Genomic DNA, 21,448 nt, shown 5'->3' with positions numbered 1-21,448 from the left:
CTCCCTTTCTATCTCTCATTAAAAAATGAACAGGCTTCTAAGGGATAATAATAAAATAACACAAAAACTAAGATGTTGGAATTGAATACGACAAAGGGAAGAAACAGAGACCCACTTGTTTGCACACTCAGAAATCCCATGAAAACACTAAACTAGGAGTCATAAAATATAAGCAAGGGGCCTGGCACAGACTCGAGACAGCCCTTTGCTTGCTGAGTCACACTATGTGAGTTCATATGAGCTCTGACCATATTGATTTAGAACAGTGGTTCTCAACCTGTGGGTTATAACCGCTTTGTAGGTTGAACAACCCCCATTCACAGGAATCTCCTAAAACATAGATATTTACATTACAGTTCATATCAGTAGCAAAATTACAGTTATGACGTAACAATGAAAACAATTTTATGGTTGGGGGTCACCACAACCTGAGAAACTATTAAAGGGTCAATTCACTAGGAAGGTTGAGAACCACTGTTCTAGATGTTTTAGGTATGCTATTAAGTTGCCAACACAAGATCTCTCCATTTTTTTTAAGATGTAGGCACTTAGTGCTATTAACTTTCCTTTCCTCTCATGGAACCACCTTCCTTTTGTTTCATAAGTTTGGGTATGTTGTGCGTTTATTTTTCTCAATTCTAGAAAATCTTTGAGTTCTTTCATGACCTATTAGTGTTCAGTTTCCACAAGTTTATAAGCTTTCTGTTGAGTTGATTCTGTTGTTGTTGACATTCAGCTTTAATTCATGGTGGTCAGTATGCTGTTATTTCATGCTGTTTAGACTTGATTTGTGTCCTAGTACATGGTCAGTTTTGATGAAAGTTCCATGAAATGCTGAGAAGTTATCTTCTCTTATATGTTCTGTAAATATCTGTTAGGTCCATTTGGCCTATAATATCAGCTAGCTTAAGCATTTTTCTGTTTAGCTTTTGCCTGGATGACTGTCTATTGATGAGAGTCAGGTATTGTGTGAGGGTCAATATGTGATTTGAACTTTAGTCTTATTTCTTTTATAAACTTGGTGCCCTTGTGGTTGGGGCATAGATGTTAAGAATTGCAATGTCCTCATGATGAGGATTTTTCCTTTGATGAGTGTGTAGTGTCCTTCCCTACCTCTTCTGATTAGATTTTGTTTGAAGTCTATTTTGTTAGATATTAAGATGGTCACACCAGCTTGCTTCTTAGGTTTATTAGCTTGGAATACCCTTTGCCAGTCTTTTACCATGAGGTGATGTCTATTCTTGAAGTTTAGATGTGTTCCTTGGATGCAAAAGAAGAATGGATCCCATTTTCACATCCATTCTGTTAGTCTGTGTCTTTTTATTGGGGAATTGAGACCATTGATGTTGAGAGTTATCAATGAGCATTATTTGTTGATTCCTTTTTGTTGTTGTTTTTGTTGTTTTTGTTGTTGTTGGTGGTGGTGGTGGTGGTGTGTGTGTGTGTGTGTGTGTGTGTGTGTGTGTGTGTGTGTGTTTCCCTTCTTCTAATTTGCTGTCTGGGATTATTTATTCCTGTGTTTTCTTGGATGTTTTTAAACTCTTTAGGTTGGACTTTTTCCTTCTAGTGCCTTTTGTAGGGCTAGACTTTTAGGTAACCATTGGTTAAATTTAGTTTTATCATGGAATGTCTTATTTTCTTCATTTATGGTGATTGAAAGTTTTGGTAGGTGTAGTAGTGTGGGTGGGCATTTGTGGTCTCTTAGAGTCTGCAGTGAATATGTCCAGGCCCTGCTGACTTTTAGAGTCTCCATTGAGAAGTCAGATAGTACTCTAAAATAAGTCTGCTCTATGTGTCATTTGGCCTTTTCCCTTGCAGATTTAATATTCTTTCTTTGTTCTATATGTTTAGGGTTTGAGATTATGTGCTGAGGGAATCTTTTGTTCTGGAACAGTCTATTTGGTGTTTTGTATGCTTCTTATACCTTCTTAAGTTAGGGAAATTTTTCTATCATTTTGTTGAAAATATTTTCTGTGCCTTTGACCTGTGCTTCTTCTCCTTCCTCTATTCCTATTATTCTTATATTTGGTCTTTTCAGAGTGTCCCAGATTTTCTGGATGTTTTGTGCTAAGAGTTTTTTAGATTGAACATTTTCTTTGGCTAAGGTATCCATTTCTGTGTTCCTCCAAAATATTGTGCACCCTAATAAATTTATCTGGGGTCATAGAACAGACAACCACTAGATACAGAGGCTAGAAAATGGTGGCACTCACGCTTTTAATCCTAGCATTTCAAAGACAGAAATCCCTGTGGATCTCTGTGAGTTCAAGGCCTCATAGGAAACAGCCAGGCATGGTGACACATGCCTTTAATCCCAAGAAGTGAGCCTTTTAATCCCAGGGAGTGATGGCAAAACCAGAAAGATATATAAGGCATGAAGACGAGAAACTAGAAGCATGTGGCTGGTTAAGCATTTTAGCTGGTTAAGCATTCAGGCTTTCCAGCAGCAGTTCAGCTGAGAGCCATTAGGATGAGGACACAGAAGTTTCCAGTCTGAGGAAATAGGATCAGCTGAGGAACTGGCAAGGTGAGGTAGCTGTGGCTTGTTCTGTCTCTTGATCTTCCAGCATTCACCCCAATAACTGGCCTCAAGTTTGATTTTACTAATAAGAACTTTTAAGATTCATGGTACACATTTCTTCTATCATGTCTTCAATTTAGATTCTCTCTTCCATTTATTGTATTCTACTGGTGAAGCTGGACTCACGTTCCTGTTGAAGTTACTAAATTTTTCATTTCCGGATTTCCCTCAGTTTGGATTTTCTTTATTGAGTCTGTTTCTACTTTGAGGTCTTGTGTGGTTTTATGGTTTTTCTTCCACTGTTTGAATTTTCATAGATTTCCCTAAGAGATTCACTCACTTCCTCTTTAAGGACCTCTATCATTCTTGTGGTCTTTGTTTCTTGCTTCAGCTCTGTTGCCATCTCAGGGCCTGCTGAGATCGGGTTGCTGGGCTCTGGTAAAGACATATTGTCCTGGCTTTATTGATTGTGTTTTTATGCTGATGTCTAGGCATCGGGATTTGAGAAGATTGTAATTCTAGGTGCTGGTATCTGTCTTTGTTAGTGGAGTGTTTTGTTTCTTGGTTTCTGTTTCCTCTTTGGTTTTTAGGAGAGTGTGATGACTGTGTGTTGTATAGTAGGAGTATTCTTCTGGGATCCTGACAGGTATGTCCATGTGGGTTCCAGGTAAAATGTGATTCTAGGTATTGGAAGCTTTCACTGACGAATGGGGATTTGCTAGATTGAGGTGACTGAGTGGGTTCACAGGAAGGAGGAAGGCAGAGTGTTCTACCTGGATCTGCTTAGTCCCTTGGGGATGGGGACAGAGAGTGAGGAGAGGCACAGTAGCTTGTTAGCTACAGAGGTTGAGATGATACTTGGGGATTGCACTTGGAGGAATGGAGGGAGAGGTGAAGATCTGCAATTAGCTCAGCTGTTTTGCTGGGTAAAGTGGCCTGTGTGTTACCAGAGAAAACCTGTTAGAGTTGAGGGCTGGGACAAAGCAATGAGTCCTGGGTGGAGGTGGGGGGGGGGTTTGCAGGGGAAGATCTGTGTGATCTACTCAGAAGTGGGGGGGGGAGGGAGGCTGCTGCAGGTGGTCTGTTACACAGCTGGAGATAAATAAGATGAGGAGATTGGGTTTGGAGGAACTGAGAGCTATAGCTAGCTTTCCTACTTCCCTAGCCAGAGTGGCCTAAGGGCTCCCAGGGAATGGCTGTTGGAATTGGGAGCTGGTATAAAGTAATGAGTGGGGGGTGGGAGGTGGGGGGAGTTTGGAGGGAAGATCTGTGTGAGTGTGGGGTGGGGGGCAGTTTGGAGGGAAGATCTGTGTGAGTGTGGGGTGGGAGGAGTTTGGAGGGAAGATCTGTGTGATCCACTGGAGACAGGGGAGAGAGGAAGGGAGGCATCAGCACATTGTCTGCTGCAGAGGTAAGGGTGAGTCTGGGGCATTGTATTTGGAGGAGCTGAGGGAGAGGTGAAAATCTGAGGTAGTATGTTCTCTTAACCACTAAGCTATGCTCCACCCCTATGAAAGGGATACAGTTTTTAGTCCCATTCTTCAGATGAGAAAGCTGACTGAGATGGTAAGTGCTTGCCCAAACTCATATTCATGAGCCCATACTCAGGCTGTCCCTCTCCCCCCGTGCACCAGCTTCTTGAAAGTAATGTTATGGCAAGTAACTAGGTTCCCATTTCAGTTTTATTGAGATATTATTGAAAAATAAAGTAGACATATATTGCAAGGGTACAAAATGAAGTATTCATAGATTCACACATTGAGGAGTAGTCACAGTGAAGCTAATGACCCATTCATCAATTCATGAAGTTATTACTATTCTCTTTCCTTCTCTCTTCTCCATCCCCTCTCTATTCCCCACTTTTTGTCTCATCCCTTCTTTATTTCTTTCTCCCCACTCCCTTTGGTGAGTGTACTTAAATTTCTGGTAAATTTTAGTGATACAATACATCATTGTTAACTGTAGTCACATTGCTGTGTATCAGATGCTGAGGGCTTTTTCATGTTGGGTAAGTGAAACTTTGTGTTTTTTGAGTCACGTCTTCCCATTTTCTTCTCATCCCAGTCCTCGTGAAACATTTTATTTTTTGAGTCCTATCTCACCATTTTCTCCTCATCCCAGCCATTGGCAACACCATTCTGCCTTTGGCACCCAGGTTTACTGTGAGTGAGACCTTTTATTGTTTGTCTTTGGTTTATTTCTCTTAGTACTACATCCTCTGGGCAGTGTAAAATGTGATTTCCTTCTATCAAAGGCTGAGTAGTTTCCTTTAGCACAGATGTGTGTGAATATGTAATTCATCAATTTTTTGGTTGTTTCCATACCTTCGATATCATGAACAAAGCTGTGGTGGGCATAGATATGCTGATTTCCTTTTCAGGTGTAGATCTCAGTTCATTTTATATACATTAGGCCTCCCTTATCTGTGGAAACCATATTCAAAGAACTTTAAGCAGATGCTTGAATCTATATTATATATAGTGCTAAATCCTGTAGATTCTTTTATTTTTCTCATATAAACAAATCATAAAAAGTTTGATCTTTAAGTCAGGGATAGTAAGAGCTTAACAACAATATCAAATGCCAAATTAGATAATAAAAATAATGTGTCTATGGCACCTCTAAATATATTTCATTGTTTTGTAGTACCTTTCTTGAAATGTGAGGTGCTATACTTGCTTGAATGGTGTGATGGAGTGGAGCTAGTGATAGAGACATTACAACCTGCATTAGGCTGGTCTGTGTCCATGCCAACTGATCTGATATTGGAAATGGCTTCTAGGTGACTAATGGGAAAGTAGAAGACATAACATAGATACAGTGAGCAAAGGGGTGGACACTGGAGATTTCATCATGCTGTTGTGCAGAATATAAAACTTGTGAATGGTTTATTTTTGGTATTTTATATATAAATTGTCAAATTGTGTTTGACTGTTGGTAACTGAAAACAGAGAAAAGGCAAGGAGTATTTGATGTGTACCCAGAACCAAGATCATAAAGACAACATCAGTAGAGACTTGACTCTCGGCATCCATTGGGCAGAATGTTCAGGATGGCTGCACCTCCTGTAACAGTTTGATCCCAGAACAGAAATTGAGTTCAGTGAGCCTGAATGTTGTTGCCTGGATGAGTGTGCTGAGAGATACATGGTGTGTGTGTGTGTATGTGTGTGTGTGTGTGTGTGTGTGTGTGTGTGTGTTTTATTGTAACTGTTTAGCTATCAGATAGGTGCAGAGGCTTGTGCAAATGAAGCTTTGTGGAAGTGTTTCAGAAACCAAAATTATTTTAACTGGAAAACCTCTATTTCCTAGTTTCCCTAGGACATTATCTTTCTGTCTTGTTTTTTAGATTCCATAATTCAGTCTTTCCTTTTATTTTTTCTTTCCACATTTCAGGCAATGTTCAGTCTTTGTATGGTGGAAAGTGGAGCTGATGAAGTGAATTTACGTGGTGTGACCAGCCTGGGCTTAAAGCAGGCTCTGGAGTTTGCATACACAGGACAGGTATGGTGATGCCAATGTGACATGAGCAACTTTGCTTATTGACTGTGCCTAGTCAAAGGAAATTATCCTCAATGGATGAGGTTTAGTTGCTTTATATATTGGCAATTTTAATGTTTAAAAAAATTCATATCTACCTAATGTTTTAACTGAAGTAATGGAAAAGTGTGTAGAACCATTTGATTTTTAATGTTATCTAGGAAACAGTGTTTACTTTGAACTATGTGCATGCTAGGATTGCTTTTCCACAGTCCAAAAATCTCTCATACAGAAAAGAATCGCAGTTCATTGAATTTCTGTTATCACTTAAGCTCAGTGACTCAATTATGGCTTTATTGTCTGAAAAACAAGAGCAAAACAGGCCAAGAACTCTAGTCCAGTGGTAGAGTGAACAAGACCCATATCCACAAAGAAAAAAGTCAAACCAGTTGTCGTAGTTAGGGTTATTATTGGTGTGATGAAACACCATGACTAAAAGCAAGATGAGGAGGAAAATCTGTATTTGCTTACTGTCTACATCACAGTTTATCACTGAAGGCAGTCAAACCAGGAACTCAAATATGGCAGGAACCTGGAGGCAGGAGCTGATCCAGAAGCCATGGAATAATGCTGCTTACTGGCTTATTGTCCAAGGATTACTCAGCCTGCTTTCTTTCTTTCTTTCTTTCTTTCTTTCTTTCTTTCTTTCTTTCTTTCTTTTTAAAACAATTTTTAACTTTCTTTTTATTCAATCTTTGTATCTTTCACACATCATACATCTCAATCCCATTCATTTCCCGTCCCTGTGTATCTGCCCTCTTCTCTTGTAGCCGCCTACCCCAAAATAAAAGTTAAGAGGAAAAAGAAAAGAAAAAAGTGTGTGTTGGGGAAATTTCATCATGGAAGCTGTAGTGTGACACAGTGAATCACATAGTAAACCCTTTTACTTATGTATCTTTACTTGCAAGTGTTCATTGCAAAGAGTCCTTGGTCTGGTTCGAGGCCATTGGTTTCTGCTACATTATCGATGTTGGGTTCTAACTGGGACTCCTCTTGGTTATCCTGCTGTTTCCCTGTGTTGTGGAAATCCTGCAGCTTTGGGTCTGCGGGTCAAGTCCCTTCATGTGCTCCAGTAGATCAGAGTTGGGGTGGATATTGGGATGGGCAAACACATAACCCTAGTTCTGGGCCTGGGTAGATGCAGGGTTGGTCAGCCCACCAGCTCTCCCTTGTACTCACCACTAGGGTGAGCTCTCCTGCATTGTCTAGGAGAGTTCACCCTTTGCAGCCATGAGGGGAAGGGGGTTGGTTCTGCTTTCATGTCCTGAGGGTCTGATCTCCCACACCTACACCTTCAGGGCCAGCTCTACTGTGTTGCCCAGGCATGGCATAGGGGTCACTCTCCTGAGTGCTGCAGCTGATGAGGGGCAGGGCCAGATCTCCTGGTCTTATGACCTCAGGGCCAGTTCTCCCAGCTGCCTCAGGCATTGATGGGGGCTGGAGAGGGCAGGACACATCTCTCTACCCCCCACCATGCTGCCACATGGCAAGTGAGTAATGGGGACAGTTCTTCCATATTGGTACTGGCTTGCCCATTTCTCTGCTAATGGGGTTGTCAGCCTGCTTTCTTATAAAACTTAGCACCAGCCCAGCAGTGGAACTACTCACAATGGGCTGTCGCCCTTCCCTATTGATCACTAATTAAGAAAATACCCTATATGCTTGCCTACAGCCCGGTCTTATGAGCCATTTTCTTAATTGCAGTTCCCTCCTCATAAATGACTGTAACTTGTTTCAAGTTGACATTAAATTAGCCAGCACAATTGACCTCTTGTCAACTTGAAACACACTATTTAACAATAACCTTTCTTTTTTAGTTTATCCCCAAGATCTCATATTAATAAGTATCACAATGTAAAACATACTATAAACTTAAAAATCCTACGGCATTTACAAATACAAATTCAAACACTTTAAAAATTCAATATATCCAGTTTCTTTTAAAAGATAAAGTCTCTCTAAAAATCCAGTCTCTAAAATTTCAAAGTCTCTTTAATTCTAAGTCTCCTAAATGTGGGCTTCTGTAAAACCAATAGAAAGTTAAAGACTTTCTTACTCCAAGAGGGAAGGACCAGGGAAAAGTCACAATCTGAACAAAGCAAAACTAAAAGTCCAATAGCATAAATCTTGGGGTCAGACTTCTAGGACTCATGATTTTTCCGAGGCCCTCCAAAGGGCTTGCCACAGCATATACACCTTGTCTAATAGACTGAGGCCAGATGCACTCCTTGGCTGCTAGAGGTTCTTGGAGGTTTTTCCCGTGGCACTGGCATCTCCAAACTGCTGGGTCTCCTGCTGCACTTTCACTCTCCAGGCTCACTTCAGGGACCCCAGCCCTGTCACATAGTGACAAGCCTCAGATGCTCTCCATGACCCCATTCATGCCTTCAAAAACAGTACCACCTGGGTGACTCTTATAATACCAAGTTCTCCTTCCAGCATGAGGCACAACATTGGCTGCCTCTTGAACCCAGCTGCTGTGGGCTGACTCTGGGGAAATTATCCTGAAAGATTGCACTTCAACACTGCTGGTCTCTTCTTACTCACAACCAGCTCTTTAGCCCCAGATGACCAGCATTCTTTGTCCCAGCAAAACAAAGATCTTACTTCAGTGATTCTGGTCTCTTGTTAATTACAACTGATTCTTCAGCATCAGCTGACCAGACACCACAGATTCTTCACACAAGTGGCCCAGTAGAATCCTTGCTTCACTCTGAAACTTCACAAGCCAGTCTGAATTACTCTCAATACTTTTATCTTCCAAGCTCCCACAGAGCAGCTTACCAAACTCTCAACACTCAATAGCCTTTCCAGCCCAAAATTCCAAAGTCAGTCTACAGTCTTCCTAAAACTACATGCTCAGGTCTATGAGAGCAATACCCAACTCCTGGCACCAATTTATATATTAGGCAGATTGTTGTGATGAAACACCATGACCCAAAGCAACTTGGTGAGTAAGGTGTTTTTCCTCACTCTTCCATATCACTATTCATCATAGAAAGCAGTCAGACTAGGAATCCAAATAGGGCAGAAATGTGGAGGACTGCTGCTTACTGGATTACTCTCCAAGGCTTGCTCATCCTGCTTTCTCATAGAACTCAGGGCCACAAACCCTGGGGTGGAACCTCCCACAATGGGCTGGGCCCTCTCATATCAAACACTAATTAATAAAATGCCCTACAGGCTTGCCTACAGCCTGATCTTAGAGGGATTTTTTTCTCAATTGAGGTTCTCCTCTTTTAGATGACTGTAACTTGTGTCAAGTTGACATAAACAATCCAGCGAAACAGTATTAAAGCCTCAAGAAGATTTGGGAGTTATAGCAGAAGCAGAACACACACACAAAAGTGGTGGACATGGTCACCAGGAACCACCAGCACAGCATTTCACAGAGAAGGTGGTATTTGGTTCTTGAAGAATGTGGGAAGGTTTACCATTCCTCTGAATTTTCTTTCGATGATTATTAGAATGTATTATATTTAGGGTTGGAGAGATGGTTCAGTAGTTAGGAGTTCTAGGTGCTCTTTCAGAGGACCCAGTTTCAATTCCCAGCACCCACATGGTACCTCAAACCATCTGTAATTCTAGTCCTAGGGGATCCAATGCTGCCTTCTGGCCTCCGTGGGTGTCAGGCATACAAGTGATACACAGACAGACATGCAGGCAAAATATTCAAACGTTAAAAAAAAGTATGATATTATTCAGTCTTTTTCTTATTCCAGTAGAGTTTGAGATGTATGTCTTAGAATAATTTAGACAAATCTGGCATCTAGAATGAAAACAGAAGAAACAAAAACAACATACATTGAGTAAAAAAGAAGAAAGAAGGGGAACAGGATGGTATATGCAAATTGAGGGTTAGCCTTGTCAAATTTCATATCTTAAGAAATTAAGGTAGGCAGTTATTATACAGAGTTGCCAAACATTTTTGTAATGAAATTAGTAAATAGTGTATTTTATGCTTTTGGTTTACATATGTAAATTAATGTACTAGTTCTAAATTGTCTCATGTGTACATGTATCTGTCATATCTGCATTGTCTGTCTCTTATGTGAAATCAATGACCCATACTTCACAGGGAGAAACTGAGGCTTGGCACTATGTGGTAGGGTCAGAGTCCCTGAAGAGAGGCCAGGAGGCCATTGGTGAGAGTTCAGCCTCAACTGTAGTGAAATACTTCCACATATTTGAGATGGCAGTACTTTGGGATGGCCAGAAAGGACAATGGCAGGTGTGGAGTGGAGCCTGCCTGAACCTATAAGACAAGCTGTGTGTGCTATGAATGGCGGAGCCAGAGTGGTGTAGCTGTCCAAGCCCTTTGGAGCCCAGAAGATATTGAGTGAGTCCAAGATCTTGGACACTGAACTACAGGCTTGGAGTTACACTACTGTAGTTTGGTTTTGCTTTGATCTAATTATTACTGTTCCCTGTATTTTTCTCTCTCTCTTAGAAATATGTAGGTTATTTTTAGTAGAGACACTTTGGAGTTAGAAAGAGATGGATATGGTGAAAAGACTGAAATCTTAAAGTGGGACTTGTAAAGTTATACTATGTTCTATATTGTGATATTAACATGAGATCTTGGGGAGAAACAAGAAAGGAAACGGTCATTTAATAGTGATGAGTATTTGGATCAAGTTTACAAGGGATCAGTTGTAGTGGTAAATTTTTGTCAACTTGACCCAAACTAAAGTCATTTGGGAAGAGTGAACCTTAATTGACAAAATACCTCCCTTGGATTGTTCTGTTGGGAGGAGCTTTCTTGATTAATGTGGGAAGGGCTAGTGCATTCAGCTGGTACCACCTGGGAGTAGATGGTTCAGGGTGGTATAAAACAGCATGTTGAGTGGGCCATGGAGAGCAAGAAAACCAGTAAGCAGCATTCCTTCATGGTCTGCTTCAGTTCTTACCTCCAGAAACCTTTGCTGAGTTCCTACCCCAACTTCCCTCTGTGATGGACTGTAAACTGTAAGATGAAACAAGCCTTTTCCTTTCCAAGTTGCTTTTGGTCATGGTGTTTGTCACAGTAATGGAAGAAATCTATGTAGCAAATATGATGACATTTTTTAAAGGGAAAGGAAAGCAAGACCTGGAACCTATCCAGGACTTATGTTTATTCTTTCTTGAGACTGGAGGCCCATTCTCAAGAGTATCCACAGAGAGATACTGCGGCTGGAGCACATCAACTTCGCTGTTTATGTCCTAACAGGGCAAGAAGGAACGTGTCTTTCATGGAATACTATGAAACATCCAGAACACAGTGCTAGGTACTTTATGGGTGCTCTTTGACCTAATTTGTAAAACAGCTTTAAGGAATATGGTCATCTTTCTTGAAAGGCAGAAAAATCCTCTGGGCATGGTAGTATAAGCCCTTAATTCCAGGCAGAGGCAGGAGGAACTCTGTGAATTCTAGGCCAGCTTGGTCTACATAGCAAATTCCAAGATAGCCAGGACTAAATAGAGAGACTAAACAGGTCTCAAACAAAACAAAACAGACAGTGAGATCAAGGAGGTGCAATGGACTAAACACAGTCTTTTCTCTTTGTGTATTTTGACCTAGTTGTTGAAACTTATTCCTAATTTCAAGTCTGTTGCCTTTCTCTGACTGCCATTAAGGAGACATGTCATGTTTGTTGCATCTTGTTGAAAGAGGCACAGAAGTATTTGAAGACAACTCCATGTCCTTAGTCTGGTATGTGGGGGAGGGGCAGGGCACCTCCTGTGTCAGTGAACTTGGAGTTTTCATTCTTCTTCTATGCCATTACTCTGCTACAAACTGGAAGATGAGGTAGAACTGTGGGTTTGGTTTGGTTTGGTAGGATTTGGTTTTGGTTTTTGAGACAGGGTTTTCTCTGCAACAGTCCTGGCTGCTGTCCTGGAACTTGCTCTGTAGACCACCAGGCTGGCCTCAAGTTCACAGAGATCCACCTGCCTCTGCCTTTCAAGTTCTGGGATTAAAAGTGTGTGCCACCACGGCCCAGTGGAACTTTGGTTTCTTAAACATCAAAATGACTTTGTAGTCAGATGTGGTGACTCATGCCTTTAATCCTAGTACTCAGAAGGCAGAGGCAGGTGGATATTTGTGAATTTGAGGTCAGCCTGGCCTACATTGCAAATTCCAGGCCACTCAGGGTTACATAGTGAGACCCTCTCTCAAAAAATGACTTTGTAATAAATACATTTTTCGTTGAAACTGGGGTATAAACAATGGCAAAGCATTGCATTTGTAGCATGTTTGGGAAATGTGCAAAGATGTCTTCTCTTACTGTAGAGTTGAAGTTAGCATTGAGCATAAAAGAATCTGGAATGTATTAGTATAAATGAAAGCATGGTTTTTCAGTTTCTTCATTGTTACTGATCATTATGGACTTCCAGTGATGGTTTTTAACCAATATATATGTATATGTTTGTACATATGTACATATATATATGTGTATATATAATATGGTATGTTTTATATATACACTTTAGAGCTATGTGTATCAGAAACACACACATACAAACACACATACAAGCATGCACTCTGACAGTTGATTATATGTTTAGCTGGTTGTAGTAAGCATACTATAAAATGCAAGTATTTTAAGTGTCTGAAAAATCACTGCTGTCTTGGAAAGAAGTTTGGAGTACAGAGTGGGAGTGCTGAATGAATACTGCTAAGTGCAACAGTGTGTGTGTGTTCCTCCTACACACAATTCTAAAGTACAGCCTTCTTAACAGCATCCCACAGATTTCATCCAGGAAGTGTTGAAGAAAAGTCAAAATTTCCTCAGGGCTAATAGCTCCTCAGAACATGTGTGCACTCTTCCTGTGTCATCACAGACACGTGTCTCACAAGCCTATGCTTGTCTTTGCACCCATTAGAAAGCATTCTTACTTTGTCTACACACTGCTCACAAATTGCTTGAACAAGGCTCAGCATGTGTTGCGGCCCTGTGGTATCCCTGTACAGCCACAAACAGTTGCTGGAATTGCAGCAGAGACAGCGATGGAATGGAGGTGACAGGCAGAGTCTCCTTGGGGAGCAGTCCTTGTTCTGGAAACTGTCGCTGGGAAGATCTCTTGTAGAAGGAGGGAGAATCAACCCAAGAAAGCACTGGCTTTCACGTACCCCAGTGTGCAAGAACATGGTTCCTCTTTCCTGGCCTCCTCCATCTCACTTTCTCATGTTTCAGACTAGTCTGGACTAGAAGAGACATGGGAAAGATGAGAGGAAAATGTGGGATACTGCATCTCATCCTGACATGGGAAAGATAACAGGGAAATGGGGGTACTGCATCTCATCCTGACATGGGAAAGATGAGAGGGAAATGGGGATACTGCATCTCATTTCTGATTTAAAAAAAAAAAATGCTCAGCCACTCAGAAACAGGCAAGAATTGTTTTGAGACAGGACAAGAAGACAGAAGAAAACTTCAGCTAGATGGGGAGGAGCAGGTAACACTGAAACTAGTTCATGAAGAAAAGAATCCTGGGAAGTAGGACAGCTAGCTCGGTGCCTCCAGATAACCCCTAGGAACTGAGCAGCTCAGTGCCAGGATGTAAGCAAGTAGAACTCAGGGCCACCGGTTTCCTGTTCAGCACCCTGACTGTGATGTCAAGAAGGTCTGAATGTGTCCCAAGGACTGTCCTGTTACACTTTCTGGAAGGTGCTTAGTTTTATTTTCATTTCCAGGGAACTCCCTGTTTCCTGCCATATCTCTTGTAACCTGAATCTAGAAGCCCAGAGTAGAAGGACAAATGTCATGCCACACGACAGTGACATCTGTGGTCTGCTTTTCAGCAGCACCCCATGTCCAAATGTTGCTCACTTTGTCAGCTATGAGCCAGGTGCATGAGCATCCAAAGAAGAAAATTAGTGTTGGTATAGCCTTTCTCTTCTCTTCAGTAGCCAAGATTCTAACCCTTGGTGTTTTGGGTTCAGGAAAAAAAATGTGTTTTTAGGCACACACACTCTAATAGCCTTTCTCTGACCCAGAGAATGCTTTATTTAGTGTCATATGCTTGAGGAAATATTTTGTAACTCTTAACTATTTCTAAGTCTTTCATAAATAAAAAAAAATGTGACATTCTTGCAAACGAGAAATATTGTTATATATAATGGCAATTATATAAGACCATTCACACAGGTAAGAGTTGACTATCACAGGAAATTCTTCCTTGGTTTCCATATTCTTACATATTGAAGGATTTTTTTTTCTGATTTTCATTTGGTTCTTGTAAGTTCACATGAGTATATGTGTGTTTATGTGTTTGTAGGTTTGTGTAAACCTTACACAAACATATGCAGGGTATTCCTGTCCTGCAGTAGACCTTGATACCCCCATAGATGGCATACTGAACAGGGAGCCTGCTATGAGGTATGTATATGTAGCACTTTATTTTGATGGAAACTATATTCTCCACAACAGAATACTTTTCTCTAGAGACCTGAGCATCAAACCAGGCAGCAGAGTGGCAGCAATCTTAATTGGAACTGCTTTCCCATGGACGATTCCTTCAGGGGAAAAATGTGTCACTTGGAATGGAAAAAGTCTCTGTCAGATTTACTTATGAGCCTTACTCTGCTTGTAGCATACAAAACAGTTCTAGAAGGAAATTTGCTGAAGTGCATTTGTTGGGAACAGCATTAAGAATATTCAATAGTATTTTGGTATTTTAATTTCAAGATCTTGTATTCATCTAGTAATACCTGCAGAAGCCTGGAGGGTGGAAGGCCCTTGAGCCATTTTTGCTCTGACTCAGGATCTGCAGAATACAGCCTGAAATCCACCTTTTTTTTTCTTGGTGCATCCTAAATGGTTTTATTAATTTTTTCACTTATTTTATATTCCAACCATGTTTCCCCTCCCTCCTCTTCTTTTGCCCCCTCCCATCAACATGCCCCTCATCCACTTCTCTGTCTCTGTTCAGAAAGAGGCAGGCCTCACATAGTAGTCAATAAAGCATGGCACACCAAACTGAGGCAGGACCAAGCTCCTCCCCCTGCATCAAGGCTGGGTGAGGCAACCCAGCATGGGGAGTTGGTTCCCAAAAGCCAGTTCAAGTGCCAGGGACAGGTCCTGATCCCACTGCTGGGAGTCCCACAAACAGACCAAGCTACACAACTGTCACACACATGCAGAGGACCTAAGCTGGTCCCACACAAGCTACCTCCCTGTTGATCCAGAGTCCCTGAGCTCTTACAAGCTCAGATCAGCTGTTTCTGTGGGTTTCCCCATCATGATCTTGACCCCCCTGGCTCATACAATCCCTCCTCCCTTGTTTCAACAGGACTCCAGGAGCTCAGCCCAGTGCTTAACTATGGATCTTTGCATCTACTTCCATCAGTTACTGGATAGAGGCTCTCTGATGACAATTAGGGTAGTCAACATCTGATTACAGGAGATGGCCAATTCAGGCACTCTCTCCATTATTGCTAGAAGTCTTAACTGGAATCATCCTTGTGAATTTCTGGGAGTTTCACTGGCACCAGGTTTCTTCCTAACCTCAAAATGGCCTCCCCTATTAAGATGTCTCTTTCACTACCCTCCCCTTTCATTCCACCCCTAACCAACCCAACACCATCTCTCATCTTCCAATCCTCTATCTCTCTTCCCTGCCCCAAGTTTATCCAGGAGATCTCTTCTGTTTTCCATTCCAGAGAAATCCATGGGTCCCTCTTTGGGACTGTTTTGTTACTTAGCCTCTCTGGGGCTGTGGGTTGTAGCCTGTTTTTCTTTACCTTACCCCTAATATCTACTTATGAGTGAGTATATATCATGTTTATCTTTCTGGGTCTGAGTTACCTCACTCAAGATGATTTATTTTCTAGTTCATCCATTTGCCAACAGATTTTATGATGCCATTGTTTTTACAGCTGAGTAGTACTCCATTGTGTAAATGTATCACATTTTCTGTATCCATTCTTCAGTTGAGGGGCATCTAGGTTGTTTCTATGTTCTGGCTATTACAAATAATGCTGCTATAAACATAGTTGAGTATATGTCCTTGTGATATGATTGAGCACACTTTAGGTATATATATCCATCCAACTCTGACAGGTGTAAGATGGAATCTCAGAGTTGCTTTGATTTGCATGAAATCCACCTTCTAATGGAGAAGATTTTTAATTTGCAGAGAATGGTCGTTTTTTCCTCACTTTAATTCTTGCCAGGCTATGAAACTGTTTGTGACTGCATTTCTCCTCAGAAAGGATTTTTCTACATAGGAGCTTGAAGGGAAAGTTTAAGTTCTATCAGTCAATTCTTTTTTTCTTTCTTGACTCTTAAAAATCATTGTTATTTGCCTCTGGAGAGAGTTTCTCTTTTATTATTGAAAGAAGTGGGAGACTAAGCTTCTTAAGTTTGAGTGAAGGAGGATCACTGTCCTTGAATTTGGTTGAAAATGGGATGTAGACTGAGGGGAGGGCTCTCTATGTAGACCTGGGCTTGGTTTAGAATGACTTCAAAGATGTCTTAGATGTTTGCCCTGTTTTGAGGATGCAAAGTAGAAGGGTGTGCAAGGGCTCCAAACCTTCCAGCAGTTTGCTGTCAGAAATCCCCCGAGCAGTGGTCATATTTAAGCACAAATATTGAGAAATGGTTAAACTTAGTCATTTAATGAAAACAAAAGGGGACTGAATATGTCCATGGCATCTGTATTCTTTTCCACCTCAGTTCTGCATTGAGGAACCATTATGGTCCAAAGTGCTTGAGCTCTGACACAGAACGCACCCATTACTGGTGGTATCATTGGCTCGTACTATCTGAAACCATATCTGATGACCAGCATGTGTGCAGCCCACAGTGTTTCTAACCCACCATCGTTACATGATCTGGCTTTGTTGCCTTTCTTCTCTTGGCTCTGCATGCAGCTCTCTGTAGTTCCAGAACCCACTGCCAGCACAGGGAACCTCTTGCTCTTTATGATAATTTTATTGTCAGTAGTACGACAAGAAGCAACCATTGCTTTTTTCTTGCTGGCATCATCCAGCATAGAAATATTCTGGCATCCAGCCACTCATAAAGGAAGATCAATGCACTTGTTTACTCAGGGTGGGTTTGCCCTTCTGGACACTTACTCTTCTTAAATGTTTCAGCAGAAAGTCCCATTGTCACATGTGTTTTAAGGGGCACATCTGCACTACAGTGGGTGGATGGTGCCTCTGTTTGAAGTATTTCTAGATGGAAGCCACTGTACCTATTTCTTCTTGATCATTGAAATTTCTGAGTGGTGCCCAGAATGATAGCTGAAATTATCTGAATGGAAAGTTAGCCATTTATTTTATGGCATGTCTTGGAAGTGCATTTATTTTCATAAGAGGTCTCAGCTCACTAAAGTACATGAACTTTCCCTTATTCAGGTAAAAAAAAAAAAAAAAAAAAAAAAAAAAAAGAATGTGCCTGTTTACTGTAATAGCTCTCTTGAAATGTTTGTTCAGGAGAAAAATATAAATAGGATGGTTTCCCAGGATCTGTGGGGTCTTTTTTATTATTTCAATGTCCACTGTTAAGACAGTAAAAGATGAGCAGAAGTTCCATAATGTCTTTTTCTTGGAGTTTTACTAAGAGCTACTCTCTACTTTACAACAGTATAGTGCCAAGGATACACTCAGGATGTGCTAGCAGTAGAACATTCATGTATCAGTCAATTTTTAAAAATTGCTATCTGAATTTTCAGTTCTCAGCCCCATCTATCAGATTTTAATATGAGAAAACCCTTTCTATCTTGAAATGAAATTCTTGTGTAATGTAACTGACCTACATAAATTACTCTAAACCAATGAAATGACCATATGTAAAGGATGAATGCAAGGAAATTATTTTTAAAATCAACTATATATATAAATATTAAAAAGTATATATATATATATGTATATATATATATATATACATACATACATATATAGTGAAGTGTATAGTGGGGAAATAATTGTCTACATGTACAGGTGGCTTGACCATGCCTGGGACAGTTGATAGATACATGATCGTTTTACTGGTGGCACACATACCTGAGCATATCATTGGCACTGTACTGTTATAAAAAGTGAGTAGCTCTTAGTAAAACTCCAAGACAAAGACATTAAGGGGCTCCCATTTATCTTTTACTGCCCTAACACTGGAAACGTGAATGTATTATCACACAGAGAAACAATAAAAATATGGGTACATGTTAGAGTTAATATGTGGACTTTCATCTTTATAAATAAAAATCTTATTTGCATGTGCATTACTGCAGGGTGTCTTAGCATACAGCTGCCTGGGAATTCTTGATGACTGCTCTTTACATTGCCTGGCATCTGGCATCCTTTCTGGATGACTGGAGATGTCCATGTGAGTTTCCCAGTTGTCCCATAGAGAGGGATAGCCTCCTTTAAGAAATACTGCTCATATTTCAGATTTTATACTGAGATCAAGCCAGAAAAATCAGAAAGCAATGCTTGAGTTCTTAGCAAATTTTTGTGTTTTATATTTTGTTTCTGATGTTTTTAAGTTATCACCAAGAGAAACATTCAATGACCTTAATATCTGCAGGAAATTTTCCTTTAGATCTCTGAGTCCAGAGGCAATAGAATTGTTTTTAATGTTTTCACTATTTGATGTTACATTGTATTTCTGATTTAGTGTGAGTGCATGTGTATGTAGTGTATGTGTGTTGGGGTACTACCACCCATGCCTGAGCATGTGGAGGGCAATGTCTTCCCACTTATAATAGTATGAGCACAGAAATTGCATGTGTAATGTATTGTTTATTGTATTATTTATAACATTTATTTACTTATATTCTTTTCTGGCCTTATATTGCTTTCAATTTCCTGTTTTCTGAATGATTTATGTTCCTGATATTTAAATGGTTACATCAGCTGCATATGACTGTGCCTGTCTGCAACACTCAGGAGGGTGAGGCAGGCAGGAGAATCACAACTTCAAGGTCAGCTCGAGCTACACAGTACATTTGAGTCTAACCTGAGCTACATAGTGACTTCCTGCCTTAAAACATAAGCATACAAATAAAAACAAACAAAACACGTGTGGCTATAATTTACTTCACTGTCTTTCCTAGAATTAAGTGAGTATGCTTATCTGTAAATGCTGTCCATATAAATAATGATGCTTTACCCTAATTCTGTTTTTTTTTTCATTTGAATTATTTTTAAGTGAACTCAGAGATGTATGGTTATATGACCAGAAGGAAGAACTGTCTCTCCTCAGAGTTTTTACCAAGGAAGGCTACTGATAGATAACAAGTTTTTAAAATTTTCCCTAAAAGTGGAGTCCTTGAGCCCTCTGCTGGCAGCATTTAGTATTTGTACAGGATAGTCAGTATATGTGAGTTTTGAGATCCCAATTCTTAAAAAAAAGATAACAGGATATGATTTTCCTGATGAATAGTACAGTGCATAAGTGGCTAGCTGATTCCCCCAATGCTGGAGATTGAACCCAGACTTTGAACACGCTAGCTAAATGCTCTTCCACTAAGCTGTATCCACACCCCTCCAGTAGAGCTTGTGGGAAGATTCTTTATTATTATTATTATTATTATTATTATTATTATTATTATTATTGTATTTGTGTTTTAATTTTACACATCAGCCATGGGTTCCCCTGTCCTCCCCCTCCCGCCCCCGCCCCCAGCTTCCCCCTATCCCCTCCCCTCCATTCCCATCTCCTCCAGGGCCAAGACTCCCCTGGGGATTCATTTAAACCTGGTGGATTCAGTACAGGCAGGTCCTGTCACCTCTTTCCAGGCTGAGCAAAGTGTCCCTGTGTAAGCCCCAGGTTCCAAACAGCCAGCTCATGGACTAAGGACAGGTCCAGGTCCCAGTGCCTGGGTGCCTCCCAAACAGTTGAAGCTATTCAATTGTCTCACTTATCCAGAGGGCCTGATCCAGCTGGGGGGTCCACAGCTTTTGGTTCATAATTCATGTGCTTCCATTTGTTTGGCTATTTCTCCCTGTGCTTTTTCCAATCTTGGTCTCAACAATTCACACTCTTATAGTCCCTCCTCTTTCTCAATTGGACTCCTGGAGCTCCACCTGGGGCCTGGCTGAGGATCTCTGCATCCACTTCCATCAGTTATTGGATGAGAGTTCCAGCTCAACTGGTAGGGTGTTTGGCCATCTGATCACCAGACTAGGTCAGATCAGGCTTTCTCTCGACCATTGCCATTAGTCTACAGTGGATGTATCATTGTGGATTTCTGGGGACCTCTCTAGCACTTTGCTTCTTCCTGTTCTCATGTGGTCTTCCATACTTGACCACAAAGCAAATCTCAACAGGTACAAAACAATTGGAATAACCTCCTGCATTCTATCAGACCACCATGGTTTAAAGTTAGATTTCAGCAATAACAAAAACTACAGAAAACCTACTATCTTATGAAAACTGAGTAATGGTCAACTGAATCACCAATGGGTTAAGGAAGAAATAAAGAAAGAAATTAAAGACTTCCTAGAGATCAATGAAAATGAATACACCACATACCCAAACTTATGGGACACTATGAAAGCAGTGCTAAGAAAGGGAAGATTCTCTTTGCAAGTAGATATTCCATTGGAGCAGAATAACCTTAAGAACATTCAAATTAAGGCATTAGTTTGACTGTGCCAAATTAATTTGTGAATATTTTGTTTCCTTTGTTACGATGTAGGAACCATCTCTTAATATTTTTCTCTCAAGATGAAATTCATTAATTCAGCAGATACTTAATGATCACCTACTGTGTGTTAAGGGAAAATTATGTTGAGTACCTTTTTAATGCCTCATCCAACCTTAATAGAAGAGACAATGCCTAGTCTCACTGCAACTTGATACACTGTGACTGACAGATCCATGGGAGCCCAGCCCATATCTGAAGAGAAACAGAGGAGAGGGAGTGAATGTGTAGGGGGGGAGGGGCAGGGGAAGTGGGGTGGAGAAGAACTGGAGGAGAGGAGGGAGGGGAAACTTTGGGATGTAAAAACAAACAAAACCAAAAGTTTTAAATTGAAAATTCCAGAAAGAAACAGCTCATAAAATAATAGAGTATATCAAACTGTGATTGGCAACCACAGATTGATGTATTGTTGCATTTTTAGAGAAATGGGATAGTAGCACTTTGAAATGTGTGTTATATTGACTACCATGAAATACCATGGGAGTCCCATACCCCCAGAACTGTACAAATTTAGATGAAAGATTGAGTGTTTGAGTTGTAGTCAATTTCAGAGCACAGCTTAAAATGTCAGGTACTAACCTTCAATGAGGGGAGAAAAGGTAGCCATCTGTTCTGTGGTGATTGGATAGGACCAGTTCTTGAGGGCCAAACCACAGTCATCCATCCTTAGACTACCTTCTACATGGCAGAACTCTGGCACAACATAAAGAACCAGCCACTGACCTGAGAGAGGACCAGCCTTGAGCCCACT

General features: G+C 40.7%; 1 protein-coding gene across 4 annotated transcripts in view; it reads left to right on the top strand.

The window, feature by feature from the left end:
* Positions 1–21,448, top strand: part of Klhl32 (kelch like family member 32) — a 243,202-nt gene that overhangs the window by 102,961 nt on the left and 118,793 nt on the right. For all 4 annotated transcript variants that reach the window (XR_004944214.1, XR_004944213.1, XM_036177988.1 and 1 more), the window contains one exon: positions 5,917–6,024. Coding sequence is in view for 1 of the 4 variants with exons in the window: in XM_036177988.1 (XP_036033881.1) it covers positions 5,917–6,024 (108 nt within the window). In the remaining 3 variants the exon portion in view is untranslated. Of the gene's footprint in view, positions 1–5,916; positions 6,025–21,448 lie in introns of those variants that run through there.

This window comes from Onychomys torridus, chromosome 2 (assembly GCF_903995425.1).
Source record: "Onychomys torridus chromosome 2, mOncTor1.1, whole genome shotgun sequence".
Lineage (NCBI taxonomy): Eukaryota > Metazoa > Chordata > Mammalia > Rodentia > Cricetidae > Onychomys > Onychomys torridus.
Note: the sequence above shows the minus strand (reverse complement) of the source record. Positions and strands in the feature narration are given on the sequence as shown.